The sequence below is a fragment of the Morus notabilis genome, unplaced genomic scaffold (genome assembly GCF_000414095.1).
Source record: "Morus notabilis unplaced genomic scaffold, ASM41409v2 Scaffold1623, whole genome shotgun sequence".
NCBI classification, from domain to species: domain Eukaryota; kingdom Viridiplantae; phylum Streptophyta; class Magnoliopsida; order Rosales; family Moraceae; genus Morus; species Morus notabilis.
In genome coordinates, this window is record NW_010366286.1 from 159,217 (window position 1) to 174,899 (window position 15,683).

At 35.0% G+C, this 15,683-nt stretch overlaps 2 protein-coding genes across 2 annotated transcripts; one reads left to right on the forward strand and one right to left on the reverse strand.

Annotated features, from left to right (window-relative positions):
* Positions 1-495: 495 nt before the first annotated feature.
* Positions 496-5,100, reverse strand: LOC21389155 (pentatricopeptide repeat-containing protein At1g09820). Its single transcript, XM_010109922.2, has 2 exons — positions 2,964-5,100; positions 496-532 (listed from the first exon to the last, which is right to left on the reverse strand). Exon 1 carries the CDS (start codon positions 4,894-4,896, stop codon positions 3,112-3,114), a length of 1,785 nt encoding a protein of 594 aa, XP_010108224.1. The 5' UTR covers positions 4,897-5,100; the 3' UTR covers positions 496-532; positions 2,964-3,111.
* A 2,062-nt stretch (positions 5,101-7,162) lies between these two features.
* On the forward strand, positions 7,163-14,414 carry LOC21389156 (lon protease homolog 1, mitochondrial). The gene is made up of 20 exons (XM_024173370.1): positions 7,163-7,588; positions 8,006-8,071; positions 8,223-8,414; positions 8,514-8,579; positions 8,732-8,773; positions 8,885-9,007; positions 9,931-10,029; positions 10,197-10,262; positions 10,363-10,449; positions 10,568-10,607; positions 10,940-11,111; positions 11,299-11,423; positions 11,547-11,677; positions 11,782-11,886; positions 12,080-12,193; positions 12,299-12,466; positions 12,556-12,657; positions 12,872-13,066; positions 13,360-13,878; positions 14,019-14,414. The coding sequence occupies exons 1-20, from the start codon at positions 7,283-7,285 to the stop codon at positions 14,202-14,204; spliced, it is 2,904 nt and encodes a 967-aa protein (XP_024029138.1). The 5' UTR covers positions 7,163-7,282; the 3' UTR covers positions 14,205-14,414.
* Positions 14,415-15,683: the final 1,269 nt, after the last annotated feature.

The following is a 15,683-nucleotide window of genomic DNA, read 5'->3' on the forward strand; positions in this document are numbered from 1 at the left end:
GTTATGCATGGGTGAAGATTGGATTTTTAATCTGATGTTGTTCATGGATTTTTTTTGGTTTTGTTAGGATTTTGATGAACTGAGTGAGGTTTTTTTGGGGTCCGAAAATGAGAAAGGCCGGAAGAAGAAGACCAAATATAAACTATTTTTTAGAATTTTTCCTAAATTTATTAGTTTCTAGTTAATTAAATAGAAGGGTATTGTGGTCATTTTACATCTTAAAATAGTTTTAGGGTACTAAGTGGATGTTTTTAAAAATATTAAGGTACTATTTTAATATTTTAAAAAACACGTATTACTAACAGTATGTTTCGTAAGATACTAGAATGATTTTATAAAAGGAAAAAAAAAAAACAACCACCACCACAAAAATGTTGGACTTACAGCTGTCAAGCGAAAAAGATATCCTGTTAAGAGACAAATGACATGACGTTTGTTATTTTTGTTTGCTGTCATTTAGTTCAAAGTTATTATTCTCAAGAAAAATTTGCAGTCGTCTGAAACTTGATAAACAGCACCTGAAGGTTGAAACCTGATAAAAAAGCATTTCAAGTAAATGATAGTTACTTGTTAAACCTGATAAACAACATTTCAAGTAGAAGAGGAGAGGTGAGAGATAACCTGCATCTGAAACCTGATAAACAACATTTCCATTTGGAAAGAGTTGGAAGGATAGAGAGTAGGAAGGACGGTGAGGATTGTAATAATTTTTCACATTGTTTCGTAGGATAGAGGGAGCGTTGAAAAGATAGATGACAGTTATTTGTTAAATTATTATATTATTCATTTAAACTATTTGTTAATAATTTATTTTGATGGTAAAACAATCTTTTTAATATTAAACTTGATAAATTGTTTGAATCCTTCTATTAATGGAAGGATCTAATTTAGTAGGCCTTGAGGTAGAGAACATCCCTCCACCTCTTGAGGGTGACAATTCGTGTCACGTGTCGTGTTCGTGTCATATTTTGATCGTTTCTTTCTAAATTTACAATCAACCCGAACACAACCCGTGACACGTAATTTTTTAAAAACCGTAACACGATCACTTTACGGGTTGACACGACACGACATGAAAATAACCCATGACACGAAATTGACACGTAAATTGTATACTTTTATTTAGTTTTTTACATATTAGAAATAACTTAAAAATCACAACACACTAAAATACAATAACATACATTGAATTTAAGCAAATAATAGTGTAAGATTTTGAGTATAACTATCATGATATCACAAATTCATAATAAAATCAAAAATATGTAATGAAAAATATATGTATTTTTTAGTTTTTTACAAGTTTTGTATCGTGTTCGGGTTAGCAGGTCAAACCTGAAATTGACCCGTGTTTTTCGTGTCAATTTCAGGTCGACCCAATTCTGATCCGAACCTCTTTTTTCTCAACCCTAACCCGTGAAATTCGTGTCGTTTTCAAGTCGTGTTGTGACCTATATTGCCGACCCTTCTCTCCCTCCAACCAAACAATTGATTAGTCCTCTCCCTCCACCTCTCTCCCTCCATCTCTCCCTCTAACCAAACACACTCTAAGAAACACGACCTATCATTAACAGTCCAAAGTTCAGTTGAACTACATGCCACTTATATTTAGGATTCGTTTAGTAGGAAGGAGAGATTGGTAGAAGGATGGATCATATAGGAGGATAGAGGAGCAAAAAAAGAGGGACGGATTATAATTTCTAAAGTTGTTTGGTATGATAGGAAGAAATGATTTTATCATTCTCCCTTGTTTGGTATTGAAAAGGAAGAAAGAGAGAAGGATTAGTTTGATTTGTAAAATTACTAAATTACCCATATGATCATCAATTATATTAACATGCTTAGAAACGTATTACATGTGCTTTCAACTTGAAAGATAAATTTTCATATTGTACATGTACTGTTTATAATACAAAATGTAAATATATTTGCCGAATCAAAATGTATATATTTACCATAATATGAGTATCCCGTACATATTATACACTAATTCATATTTGATCTTTGACTAAAAAAAAATACAGTTATATTTGCTATAAGTGGAATGATAAGAAACGACAAATTGAAAATTAAAAAAAAAAAATTGTGAATTGTATATCTTAAAATCAAGGTCAGGAGAGTAATTTCAAAAGTTTTAGACCCCGTTCATTTCGCCGATTCGAGTTTAGAATTTGAGTTTTGCTACAGTAAAAAGCTCTAAAAAACAATCACATCTAACTTTTTTGTTACAGTAAAAAGCTTTTACATAAAATCACATCTCAACTCAAATTAAAAACTCGAATTAACGAAGTGAATGGGCCTTAATGCTTCCTCAGCCCAAGCTCCCTTCCTCTTCCCTTTCTACCCTACCAAACATGGTTTTCTCCACTTTCCACACCTCAATCCCTCCACCCTTCCATCCCTATATCTGTTGTTTATTGAAAACGACAAGCAGTTTTGTGGTTAAAAGTTCGTTTTCAACAGAGATATCCCATCAAAACTGGTATGAATTTGTTTCTCCATCTTTGTAAACAAGTTGGATTCACTCTTCCAAGAAAATTTCTCAAAACAAGAATAGAAACAAGTCCAAACATAATTGGAACTAAAAAAAGATTATCTCTCCAAAAACAAGCAGATTTGGCCCTGAAACAAAAAGGAAATAACCCACACTGCCATCGCTTGGTTGAAAATACAAAAAAATATAACCACCAAGTAAATATGCAAGAAGCAAAACCAAGGCAATCCCTATTAATAATTAAAGGACCAAGAGAACTGGGAGCTGTAGCCCTATTTCTGGTTTTTTCAGTCAAACTTTTACGTACTTCTCTAACCTTGTTAGCTATATTCATTGGAGAATTCGATGGTAGGGTACAACACCCTACCAATTAGACACAGTTTTGAATTCCCAGATAACATCATAAGCATAAATTAAGAAAAGTAGAACAATCTAAGGAAATTTGATGAAGATTAGACAGTTCTCATACCCTATCGTAAAGTTCTCCATATTCATAATGGGAAAGCATTGTTTTCCTCATCTTCTTATTTGTTTCCCCATGGCCTGACGCTCACCTTTGTATGTACAGGACAACTCTAATATCTCTCATTTTCAGCAGCCAAGAGCTGCCAGAGACGCTACACAAAATGTCCTTCTATATCAGGAACAAAACCCTTGTCCATCATTTCCTCTTTTACTATCTCGTAAGTAATTTGGTTTGGATTTAAACCCTTCTCCAACATCTCATTCAGAAGCCCATTTGCATCTTCAAGCTTTCCCTTCTCACAAAACCCCTTGATCAACACATTGTATGTCGCGACATTTGCTCGCTTCCCGTCTTTTTCCATTTGCGCTCTCACATTCAACGCAGCCTTCAGGTTACCTTGTTTGCAGTAGCCATCCATCAATGTATTGTATGTCAAGTGACTTGGACTCAAGCCCTTATCAAACACGTCCTTCAAAATTCTTGTTGCTTTTCTTGTCTCCCCTTTCTTACAAAATGCATCAATTAGTATATTGTAAGTTATGAGATCAGCTTTGAGACCCTTATTTTGCATTTCATCTAAAATATCTCTAGCTTTTTCCATGTCCCCATGTCTACCAAAACCAGCAATCAAGCAGTTATAAGTCGAAGCATCAGGGAGAACTCCTTTTTCCCACATTAAACTGCGCGAAAGAAATGCTTCATCCATCATCCCATTCTTACAATATGCATCAATTAGAGTGTTGTAAGTTATAATATTTGGAGCCAAGCCTTGGACTCCAATATCATCAAACACCTCTCTAGCCTCCCTAATCATCTTCTTCTTACAAAATCCTTTCACAAGCGCATTGAAAGTAACAACATTTGGCTTCAAACCACAACCCAGCATTTCGTCCTTTAAATCACAAGCCTCCTCATGCTTCCCCTCAGTACAAAGCCCATCAATCAGCGAATTATAAGTCACCACGTTCGGTTTCAGACCCTGCCTCTGCATTTCCTCGAACACCTTCATCCCAGCCGCTACATTCTCATCTTTACAAAACCCATTAATTAATATATTGTAGGTAATCTCATTAGGGCAGATTTTATTAGCAACCATTTCCCTCAAAATAGCTTCAGCTTTATACATCTTCCCCAACTTCCCCATCTTGCAATATCCATCAATTAGAATATTGTAAGTAACCACATTCGGCAAAACTCCAAAAGCCTTCATGTCCTGAATAATATCTCCTGCCTTGTTCAATTTCCCAGCCTTACATAACCCATTAACCACAATACTAAAAGTATACAAATCACCCGTAATCTTTCTCCTAATCATCTCCTTGTACACAAACTCAACCTGCCCAATTTTATTTTCCTTGACCAAAGCACATAACAAAGGATTCAATGACAAAGCAGATAATTTGAACCCATAATCACCAGCTCTCTTAAAAGCCTCAAAAGCCAAGTGGGATTTCAAATTTTTAGCATACGCCAATACCAACATGTCAACTATGATTGAACTCGTGCAAAATCGATCACTAGAAATTGAAAGAGAGTGGAAAATTGTGAAGTTTGAGTGTTCAACATTCCTCTTAACGAACCCATCTAAAAAAGCCCTGATTTTGGAGTACTTTTTCGCGGTTGCTAGTGAGTGTAAGAGTCTACAAGTGAGTTCAAGAGTGTGAGAAATGTTAAGCTCTTTATGGGACCAATTGAAGTACCTGAAAATGAGGTCGGGGTCGACTTCCGATTCGAAAAGTTGTTGGAGAAGTTTGGTGGGATTCGAGTCAGTGAGATGGGTTCTTTTCAGCTCCGACCAGTGTTGCTTTGCTATGAGCTCCGAGACGAGTGGAGCGTTGAATGTGTGTGAGATGGAAGCAGTACACAGAAGCCTGCTACGGCTCTGTTTGTTTCTCGGGAAAAAGTTTCCTGGTAAAGCTTTGAACTTTAGACGCATCGTCTTCCTAAATTCGGTCTCTTTGGAATACGACGATTGAAGTTATGAATTTTGGGAATTTCAGTTGTCGAGGAAAAGTAATGATGTAGTCAGCGTTTGGACGGATGGAGGTGGTGGCCGCCGGTGGTGACGGCGGCGCGTGAGAGTAGAAGGAGAAGTGGAATTGTGATGTATACGAAGAGGAGACTACAGAAAAGTTCTATTTTTTTGTTTTTTTTTTTCTTTCTAATGAAAAAAAAAGTTTTAGGTTTTGTTCACGGTCAAAATTCAAGTTTTATTATTATAACGTATTTACATTTAAATTTTAAAAAAATTTGAACACGTTACAATTTTATTTAAATTTATATATTTTTTTTATAAAATTTAAGTTTTAATTTAAGTTTAAAGTTAAAATATGAGTTTAAATTTCTCATTCAATTCAAGTTTTTAAACTCAAATTTAAATTAATGAACAATATTTTTTTATTCTTAAAAATGTCATAACTTCTTCGTTTTAATTCCCATTGAGATGATATTTTTTCATGTGTTCACAGTGAAAAGATGAATAAAACTCCACCTATATACCCTATTAAAATTTTTCATCACCATTGAGTTTTTATTAAAATATTTTCTAAATACAAATTTAAGTTTTGACCAATCTAAATACAAACTTAAATAGATTCTTAATTCAAACCACAACTCAAAATGTGCACATCTAAATACAAATTCAAATTAGAGTATCAATTCAAACCTTACTTAAATACACCTTAACTCATATTAAAATTTGAACTCAAATCACTCTAACTTAACAAATACAAATGAATAAACCCTTAATTACCAAAGAAAAAGGCATATTTAACACTTTTTTTTTTCTTTTCCTTTTGTTTTGTTGAGTAGATTTCCCCGCTTGTTTTTGCTCGAGTAGAAACACCTCGAGACTTTTTTTTTTAATTTTTTTTTCTAGAAACATTCGATTTATTTGCATTTTTTTCTCTCTAAAAAATACACGAATTTTAGAAGGATTTTGTTACATCCTTAGAATGTTATTTTGAATAGAGACAATGCAAATTTTTAAAATAATGTTGGAATTGGCTTCTAATGCCTTATTTATTTTCATAAATCAAGTCTTATTGTTACATTATTTTCTCTCATAAAAATTCAAATTTAACATTTTTAATAATATTTTTCTCTCACATATATAACTCGACTCATAACTTAAGTTGTGCAAATGAATATACTCTAAAGTTTTGTTTAGTTATTTTTGTAGAGAGTGCTAAAAAAAAAGTAAAACTGTGTTAGTGTTAATATTTGCTTATGTTTCATAACTAGGCTCCTTTTTACAGATTAGAATCTTCACAATTTAAACTCATCTTTAGTGCTTTTCCAATGTAATGTTAAAATTAATGTGTCAATTATAAATTTAACATTTGAGTGTAAAAAATACTCTCTAATACAATGCTATTTGTTATGCCAAATTTTCCACATACTATTTTTTGTGGTAAATTTTTCACCAAATATAGTATATAAAAAATTTGACATTTATAATTACTATGGATTAAAATGTTTACTTTTTCATATAATTAATGTAATTTTTACATTTTTTAATTATTTTAAAAATAAAAATTTACTTTTATAACTTCTAAAGTTTTATAATTATAAAAAAAATAAATTTAACATTTTAAATAACATTATATATTTAAATAAAAATAAAAATAACACATTTTTGATATTAAATATACAATCAGAGATGATTTAAGGATATATGAGGGTCGGGACCTTATTTTTCAATCCTATATGCAATGAATTGTTTGATAATATATTAATTAGAGTACTTTTCGTCGTGTTTGATTAAATACAAAAATGTATCCATTATATTTTTAGAGGTCAGGAATGCTAACGTAAAATAGCTTGATTAAACTAACATTTGGTTCATATATTAAAATTATGAAATTAGAATAATTTTTTATTTATATGTTTTTTTATAAAAATATTATAACAAATCACGAATCATAATTTAAATCGGGGTACAAATCCTCCAACTGAAGAGATCTCGGCAGGGAATATTAGTGTAAAAATCTTTTTTTTTTTCCCTCGATCTTGTTTTTTAAAAGAACAAAATTGAAGGAAAAAAAAAAAGCGCTAAAGTAATGACCAATTCGTAATATTATCTAACTTTAGGGGTAATTTCGCCAACTCAAGGTTACCCAAGGGTTTTGGCAGGGCTTTAACCGAAAACCTTTAGAGCGTTCTCTATCTCTCTCTCTCTCTCTCTCTCTCTCTCTAATGCTTTGCTCCATCAATGGCGGTTCTTGACCATCAAAATCACCAAACCGCCTAGGACAAAACAAGACCAAACCCTTGAATTCCTAATTTCACGCCTCCCATCCCAATTCACTCTCCGCCGGAAAATGTTGAAGCTTCTCTCATCATCTTCCTCTTCATGCCTTCAGAGCCGGATCCACAGTCTCGCTCCGACGGGTCCCCGAACCGGGTCCGGCAACTCGACGGCGACGTTTCTCCGAGTCCTGAGCTCGCTCACTGCTTTGTCTCGGAGAGGCTCTAATAGGAGTTCCCGTGTGTTTTTCTGCTCCGACGCGAAGGATGGCTCCGAGCCGGCGTCAGACGCCGAGGTCAAGGAGGCCGAGTCGGGGAACGAGTCGAAACCGTCCTCGGCAATCGTGTCCACGAACCCTAGACCCGAAGATTATCTAACGGTTTGTTGGACTTTTCTTGGTTCTGAAATTTTTTATTTGTTTCGCTTAATGGACTTGTTTTTGGTGTATGAAAAATTGAGAAATGTGTATAAATTTGAATTGGTTCATTGAATTTAGTGCATTTGATCAGATTATTGTTGTTTTGTTGGTGGAAAATTTGGAGGAAAAAGAAGGAAAAAACTGGTAAAGAAGCAAACTTTATTGCGTTATGTAAGCTAGGTGTTCGTAATAATGTGAATTTGGGAGTTGATTGGATATGGCTTTGTATTCTCTTGTTTTTGTTGAATTTGTCAAACTTGCCTAAATACTAATCATTGAACTGTTTGTTAAACCTACTAGTTGCTTCAAAAGCATGGACGAGAGTTGCCCGTGTACTTATATTTTGCAAATGATGACTCTCCTGTGTTCTTGGGACAGGTTTTAGCATTGCCCTTACCGCATAGACCGCTATTTCCGGGATTCTACATGCCAATCTATGTCAAGGTATCGAGGCTCGTTAATTGCATAAAAAATTCTCTTTTGGTTCTTATTTTGGGTATTGGTATATAATGTAATGGCAGTTTCCGAACCTCTGCAGCCCGTTAATATTTCGATTCAGTAGTATCCATCTCTAACAGAGGTACTTTTTGTGCAGGATCCTAAGCTTTTGGCAGCTTTACAGGAAAACCGTAAACGGCAAGCTCCATATGCTGGTGCTTTCCTTCTCAAGGATGAGCCGGGGACTGATCCTAGTTTGGTATCTGGTTCTGAGTCTGAGAAAAACATCTATGCCATGAAAGGAAAAGAGCTGTTTAATCGTCTTCACGAAGTTGGCACTCTTGCGCAGGTATCTAATTTGCTACAGTTTATGGACCAACTTGAAATGCTTCACTTGGTGTTGCCTCTCACTTGTTGATGTTATTGGTTTTGTAACATTACACACCAGATCTCAAGTATCCAAGGAGACCAGGTCATCCTCATCGGACACAGGCGTCTTCGAATTACAGAGATGGTGGGTAGAAATGAGCAGTAAGCATGAACTTGTAATTTGTCTTGATAGGTGATACTACTGAATCGAAATATCACATTTATTTATCCCTTTGATTTTATCCTATTTATATTCAAATCTAAAATGCTTAGCTGAGAAAGATCGTCTTCTGACAGGTTAGCGAGGAGCCACTTACTGTAAAAGTTGATCATCTCAAGGCATGCCAACCATATTTTTTCTTTTCTTACCAAATTGCTACACGTGTGATAGAATAATTTTCTTATCTTCTCTTGTTTGTTTCCCTCTCTGGGCTGTATCTTGTCTTGTAGGACAAACCATATAACAAGGATGATGATGTAATTAAGGCAACTTCATTTGAGGTCATATCAACCTTAAGGGATGTTCTGAAGACTAGTTCCCTTTGGAGAGACCATGTCCAAACGTACACTCAGGTGTGATGTACTTTCCAAGCTTTTGGGATAAGTTGGGTCTATTCTTTTGTATGATCATTGGCTATTTCATTATTTATCTTTCTCTGGAAGTCCTAGGAATCTTGCAGTCTCTAAGTTTGTTCTTTTATTTTTCTCCAACTGTACGGATATACTCGATGCGTGCTTTTGTAGTTTGTGACCAATGTTTTCCTGCAAATGATCCAGTGTATGGAACTTAGGTTATAATGCTCATTTGAACTGGTCGTGCTTGTGGCTTATTTTCTTTGAAATTAGTAGTTGAGTCGAATCTTTGTAATAATGCTATTACCAGTCAATTTATAAGGAAGAAAGAAGAAGTGGAAGAGGGAGAATAGGGAACATATATATGTAGGTAAATACAGGATAAGTTGTAAGGCTCTGCTCCCCTTGTTCAAGTAATTTACAAAATATGCTTTAGGAATCTGAGAGTCCGTACGCAATTGCGTTAATAACCTGAGATGATGAATATAGAGTTCAGAAGCTTAAAACCATGTCTTCCTTTTGGTAGAAGACTTTGATTTTTATTTACAACATTGTTGATTTCCTTCTGCCTCATATTTGTTTTTTACCATATCATTTCTGAGCTATTAAGCCACTAGTGTGTATGAAATTTGGATCTTCACTATAACAAGGGTTCTTCTGATGGTTTGCTTATGAGAGAAGACATGCTCAGTCGAGAAATACTTGGGTAAAGGTATCATTGGTTCGTGCTAGTAAACTTTCTTACTATTAAGTCTTAGTTGGGAACGGTATTAGTTTTGTTGCTCTTTTGCCCGATCATTTTGTGTTGCCATATATCTGTTCATGTGTTAAGAATTTTCTGCCTGGCATTTACAGTTTGTGACAAGTACCCCCCGCACCCTCCCCCCTCCCTCCCTCTTTCTTTGCTTTTCCAATATGTGCAGCATATAGGTGATTTTAATTTTCCAAGGTTAGCAGATTTTGGAGCTGCAATATCTGGTGCAAACAAATTGCAATGCCAACAAGTGCTTGAAGAGCTAGATGTAAGTATCATTGAACACGTCTCAATATGGTTATTGGTCTTGAAGTGTTTAATTTTATTTTGGCTTCTCTTTGGAAGAAAAAATAGTATTATATGTTATGATAGAACTGAATTTTAAGACCTTTTTCTCTCTGGTATCATTTGGTGCTTTTGTAACTGAAATTTCAGGTGTATAAGCGTTTAAAGCTCACACTGGAATTAGTGAAGAAAGAAATTGAAATAACCAAGATTCAGGTATTTGATGCCATTGTTTAAATTTATATATTCATTAATCTTCACCATTCTTTGATCCTTATTTGAACTTTTCTTCCTGGATTTTTAATTTTTTATTTAGGAATCCATTGCAAAAGCAATTGAAGAAAAGATAAGTGGTGAACAACGGCGCTACTTATTGAATGAGCAACTAAAGGCAATAAAGAAGGTCTTTCGCTTTACTGTATTTACAATTATTTATGATGGCTTGCCCTGCAATCGATGTTCTTTTCAGGCAATTTGTATTTCCCGACAAGAAATTGATCCATGTTGCCTTTCTTGTGTAGGAATTGGGATTGGAGACTGATGATAAGACAGCACTATCTGGTTAGTCTGCTACAATTTTATATTTTTGTGATTATATAGTTCTAGGTTTCTTCCTCTTCTGTTCGCGTGGTATCTGCATAGTTGGTACAATTCCAAAGCGTTTTTGAAAGCTAGAACTGCCACGTCAAGAATCAAAATTTATAACCATTTCTTATTAGTTGCTCCTACAAACTTGATATCCATTAATCATTATGTTTGAGCGAAAAGTCTTTTCGCTTCTTTAAACATTTGTTAGTGATAGGATTTCTGGAGAAAGCAAAATAGTGTTGTTCTTTTTAGGCTTTAGCATTTAAGTTGACAATGGTCCAAAAGTTGCACATACTATGCTGCAGCGAAGTTTAGGGAAAGGCTTGAACCAAACAGGGATAAATGCCCACCCCATGTTTTGCAAGTTATAGAGGAAGAGCTTACAAAACTGCAGCTATTAGAGGCAAGTTCAAGTGAATTTAATGTAACTCGCAACTATTTGGATTGGTTGACCGCACTGCCTTGGGGAAATTACAGGTTTGAATCTTATATAACTAACCATTGGTTCTGTTAGATGATCTCTATCGTTTCAATTGTGTTATGTTTGCTGCTATACCAAGGCTGGTGAAAAAGTGTGACAATTTTAAAACTGTATTTAAATGGCCGTTTCTATTCTTTTTTAGCAGTTTCCATTTCCTGTGATTTATTTTCTTTTTGATTACAGTGATGAGAACTTTGATGTTCTTCGGGCACAAAAGATTCTTGATGAAGATCATTATGGATTAACTGATGTAAAGGAAAGGATATTGGAATTTATTGCGGTTGGAAAACTTAGAGGAACCTCACAAGGTTGGTGTCGTTTTCTTATTTATTTTCTTGGGCTATGCACCAACATGTTATGAATTGGGCCTTTTTTCCCTCAATTGATCTTTGCTGGCAATTCATATTGGTTTTATGCTGTGCCAATCGCAGGAAAAATCATCTGTCTCTCTGGTCCACCTGGAGTGGGTAAAACCAGCATTGGTCGTTCAATTGCACGTGCCTTGAACCGTAAGTTCTTCCGTTTTTCCGTTGGAGGCTTAGCTGATGTCGCTGAAATTAAGGTAGCTAAACCTCTTTATACCGAGTAATAATAATATATGCATCTCTACATTAATATAATTGCATTGCTATGTCTTATGTCTTTAACCCCCAAAATTGCCTCCAGGGGCATCGTCGAACCTATATCGGTGCTATGCCAGGGAAGATGGTTCAATGCCTTAAAAATGTGGGAACAGCTAACCCTCTTGTTTTGATTGATGAGATTGACAAGGTAATTTCGGCCATTTTCCTTGGTTGATATATGTTTTGAGTCGCATCATTTACTGTTGACCTGTTATTTATTCCATATTGATAGCAATTGCCAGTTGATTTAGGTTTGTTATAGTGTACTTATACATAAAAATGATGATTTTTAATTAAGGTTTTTCTATTATTCTAAGAATGCTGTTACCTTTCGATGGCAGTTGGGAAGGGGACATGCTGGTGATCCAGCAAGTGCCTTGTTAGAGCTTCTTGATCCAGAGCAGAATGCAAATTTTCTAGACCACTACATTGACGTTCCAATTGATCTATCAAAGGTTAGTTGTAGTGATGATGGGGAGATGTTTTATCTCTGCTTCTTTATTTAATAGTAATTGCCATTGTTTGACTTAAATGACCTTTGTTTATAATATTTATTGCAGGTTCTGTTTGTGTGCACCGCAAATGTTGTGGAGATGATACCAAATCCCCTCCTGGACAGAATGGAGGTCATTGCCATTGCTGGATATATAACTGATGAGAAAATTCATATTGCAAGAGACTACTTGGAGAAGTCCACACGTGAAGCATGTGGCATTAAACCTGAACAGGTTGTTATTCTAACTGGGTATGGGGCGTGCATTTTGCCTTTTTTTTGTTTTTCTGCAATGTGTAATAATCCAAACAACTTAATTCTCAGGTTGAAGTTACCGATGCTGCCCTTCTAGCTCTTATAGAAAATTACTGCCGAGAATCTGGCGTTCGGAATCTCCAAAAACAAATAGAAAAGATATACCGCAAGGTTTGCTTACTCATTTTAGATACTGATCTGCAATTTTTGGTGTGCGATAATGTCATAGTACAGCCGCGTTGTTCAACTTTAAAGTTTAAATACGTTTCTCTACTATTATCTTACGCCTGGGAGCTAGCAAACAGAATCCATTGGTTTTCAAAGTTTATTGAATGGCTAAATGTGTCAGGTTTACTAAACAAGAACTTTTATTGTGGCCTGACAGATAGCTCTGAAACTTGTTAGACAAGGAGTATGCGGTGAAAATGCAGTTGCTGAAACTGATAAAGCAGAAGTAAAACATGGGGATGAATTGGTTCAAAATAATGATGCTAACAAGAATCAGAGCGTTGTTGAATCAGCTGAGGCCGAGAGCCATGAACAAAAAATTGAATCTTCCACAGAAACTGAGACAGTTGAGGTGAACCTTCCAGCTGATCAATCAGCAGACTCTGTAGAAATTTTTAAATGCAGAATAGAATTCAAAATAATTCCACACATTTCTTTCACTATGAACTTAGTTGCTTATTCACATGGGAAGAAACATAAATATTGGAAACTATATATGGGATTGAGTACCTTAAGAATAGACCATTAAAGAAACATTAAAGCAGGAGGCCACGTGGCGTAGTCCTTTTGAATTTGATTTGATTAATTCAAGTCTTTTAACATGATATTTTGTTTTTTGTTTTTTCTTGTTTATCTTTTCTACAGGATGCAAAAGAAACCGAAAATATTAAGGAAGGAGAAGCAACACAGACAGTTGAGAAAGTGTTGGTTGACGAATCAAATCTAGCAGATTTTGTTGGCAAACCTGTTTTCCACGCAGAACGCATCTTCGATCAAACTCCAGTTGGAGTCGTGATGGGTCTTGCTTGGACTGCTATGGGTGGTTCCACACTATACATAGAGACCGCCCAAATTGAGCAAGGAGAAGGGAAAGCAGCCCTGGTTCTGACGGGTCAACTCGGAGATGTCATGAAAGAAAGTGCCCAGATAGCTCACACTGTTGCTCGAGCGATATTGCTTGATAAGGAGCCGGATAACAATTTCTTTGCCACCTCCAAGCTTCACCTCCACGTTCCTGCTGGCGCCACCCCAAAGGATGGGCCGAGCGCTGGTTGCACCATGATCACATCCATGCTGTCACTTGCTATGAAGAAACCCGTCAAGAAGGATCTAGCAATGACCGGAGAAGTAACTCTAACAGGGAGGATTCTTCCGATTGGCGGGGTATGCTAATTTGTTTGTTCCACCCCATGTCACATAGGTTTCAAGTTTTCAACCCCATTTAAGGGAACTAATTTATGCCCATCGTTGTTCATTTCGTTGATTTTGAGGCTCATTAAAGTTTTTTTGGTTAAATAAATCAGGTTAAAGAGAAAACTATTGCAGCAAGGAGGAGCGAAGTGAAGACCATCATATTCCCTTCGGCGAACAGGAGGGATTATGATGAGCTGGCGCCAAATGTAAAAGAAGGCCTTGATGTCCACTTCGTGGATGATTACAGCCAGATATTTGATTTAGCTTTCGGTGATGACCGGACTAGTGAACAGTAAGCCCTTCTTGGCTGCCCAATCTCGATATTGACTTCCATTTTTTGTATTATTTGAGTGGGTTGTTGGTGACCAGAATCCAAGAAGCACGCCCAGTTACTTTTCTTTTTCCTCCATTAAAGATGGTTTTGGGACAAGATAAAGGTCAGATAAGCTGTTCTAGGCGGCAATTGATATTTGATGAACATTATTTCTTTGTTAAATTATTGAAGGGGCTGCAATGAAATGAAAATTTTGAAAATTGATCAGAACTGGTTGATCAGTATCTCTCTCTATACTTGGATTGTTGACCAATGTTGTTTTGGTGTTCAAATTTGTTGTCGCATGTTGTTGTCTCCACTGTTTTCTCCTCAGCTAAATACGGACACCTTATTAAAATTTAACACGTCAATTTTATTTGCTGGAAATACTTACTAGAGCTAGCGTTGATGGAATAAACTACAGGTAAAAATTCGTGGGTGAACTTTTTATTTTTTTTTATAATTCAATCATTACTAACTAGTTATATATCTCATGAAATTTTAATGAGATAACTAATATGTTTTTAGATTATTATCACTGACGCTTATTAAATTTTATGGTCATTTTTAATTTGCCCTCAACTTTAAAAATTCTAATTTTACTCTTGAATTTTATATTGTTTCCACTTAATTCATTATGTTGTAATTTCTTTTAAAAATAAATAAAAAAAAGATAATAACGCAGTCACGTGGGGTGCGTTTGGAACTCGTTTCAAAATAATTTTATTTTTTTGTATGAAAATAAAAATGAAAATGTTTTTAATTTCAGACAGAAATCATTTTTGAAAATGCGTTTGGTAATTTTATCAAGAGATTATTTTCAATATAAAAAATTCATTAATGTACGGAAATAAAAAATGAAAAACGACTAAAAGTCGTTTTTTATTTCTCTCTCATTTTACATTAAAATTAAAAAATCGTTTTCATTTTTGTTTTTTATTTTTAATTGTGTCAAATGTCGTTTCTCTCCCGTTTTTATTTTTTCTTTCTCAAAAAACATAAAAAACAAAAACAAAACCAACTTCAAACACGGTCGTGGTCTTTCTATTTGGATCTCTATAAAAAGAAACAAATAAAAACTACATGACTATACTTAATCTCTTCCTTTTCTATATAACTTTAACATAAATTACAATAAAATGGGTTAAGTGAAAACAATTCAAAGGATAAAGTATAAAATTCAGAGGATAAATTAGAAATGATCTCAAAATTCAAAAGTACCAATGAGAATAATCCTATATTTTTTTTATTCATCGCTGCTATAGTTATGTCGGATGTGGAATTTTTAGGACAGAAACTAACAATTTTTAGGGCAGTAAAAGGAAATATCATATTTGGACTTGTTGTTTTGTGTGCACACCGCAGAATTATTGCCGGCTTAATTGAGGTCATTAATACAACTATCTCCTTAAGCTACGGATTCCATCATGGCGGCTCGCCGCCAACCTGAGTGTCGCCGCAC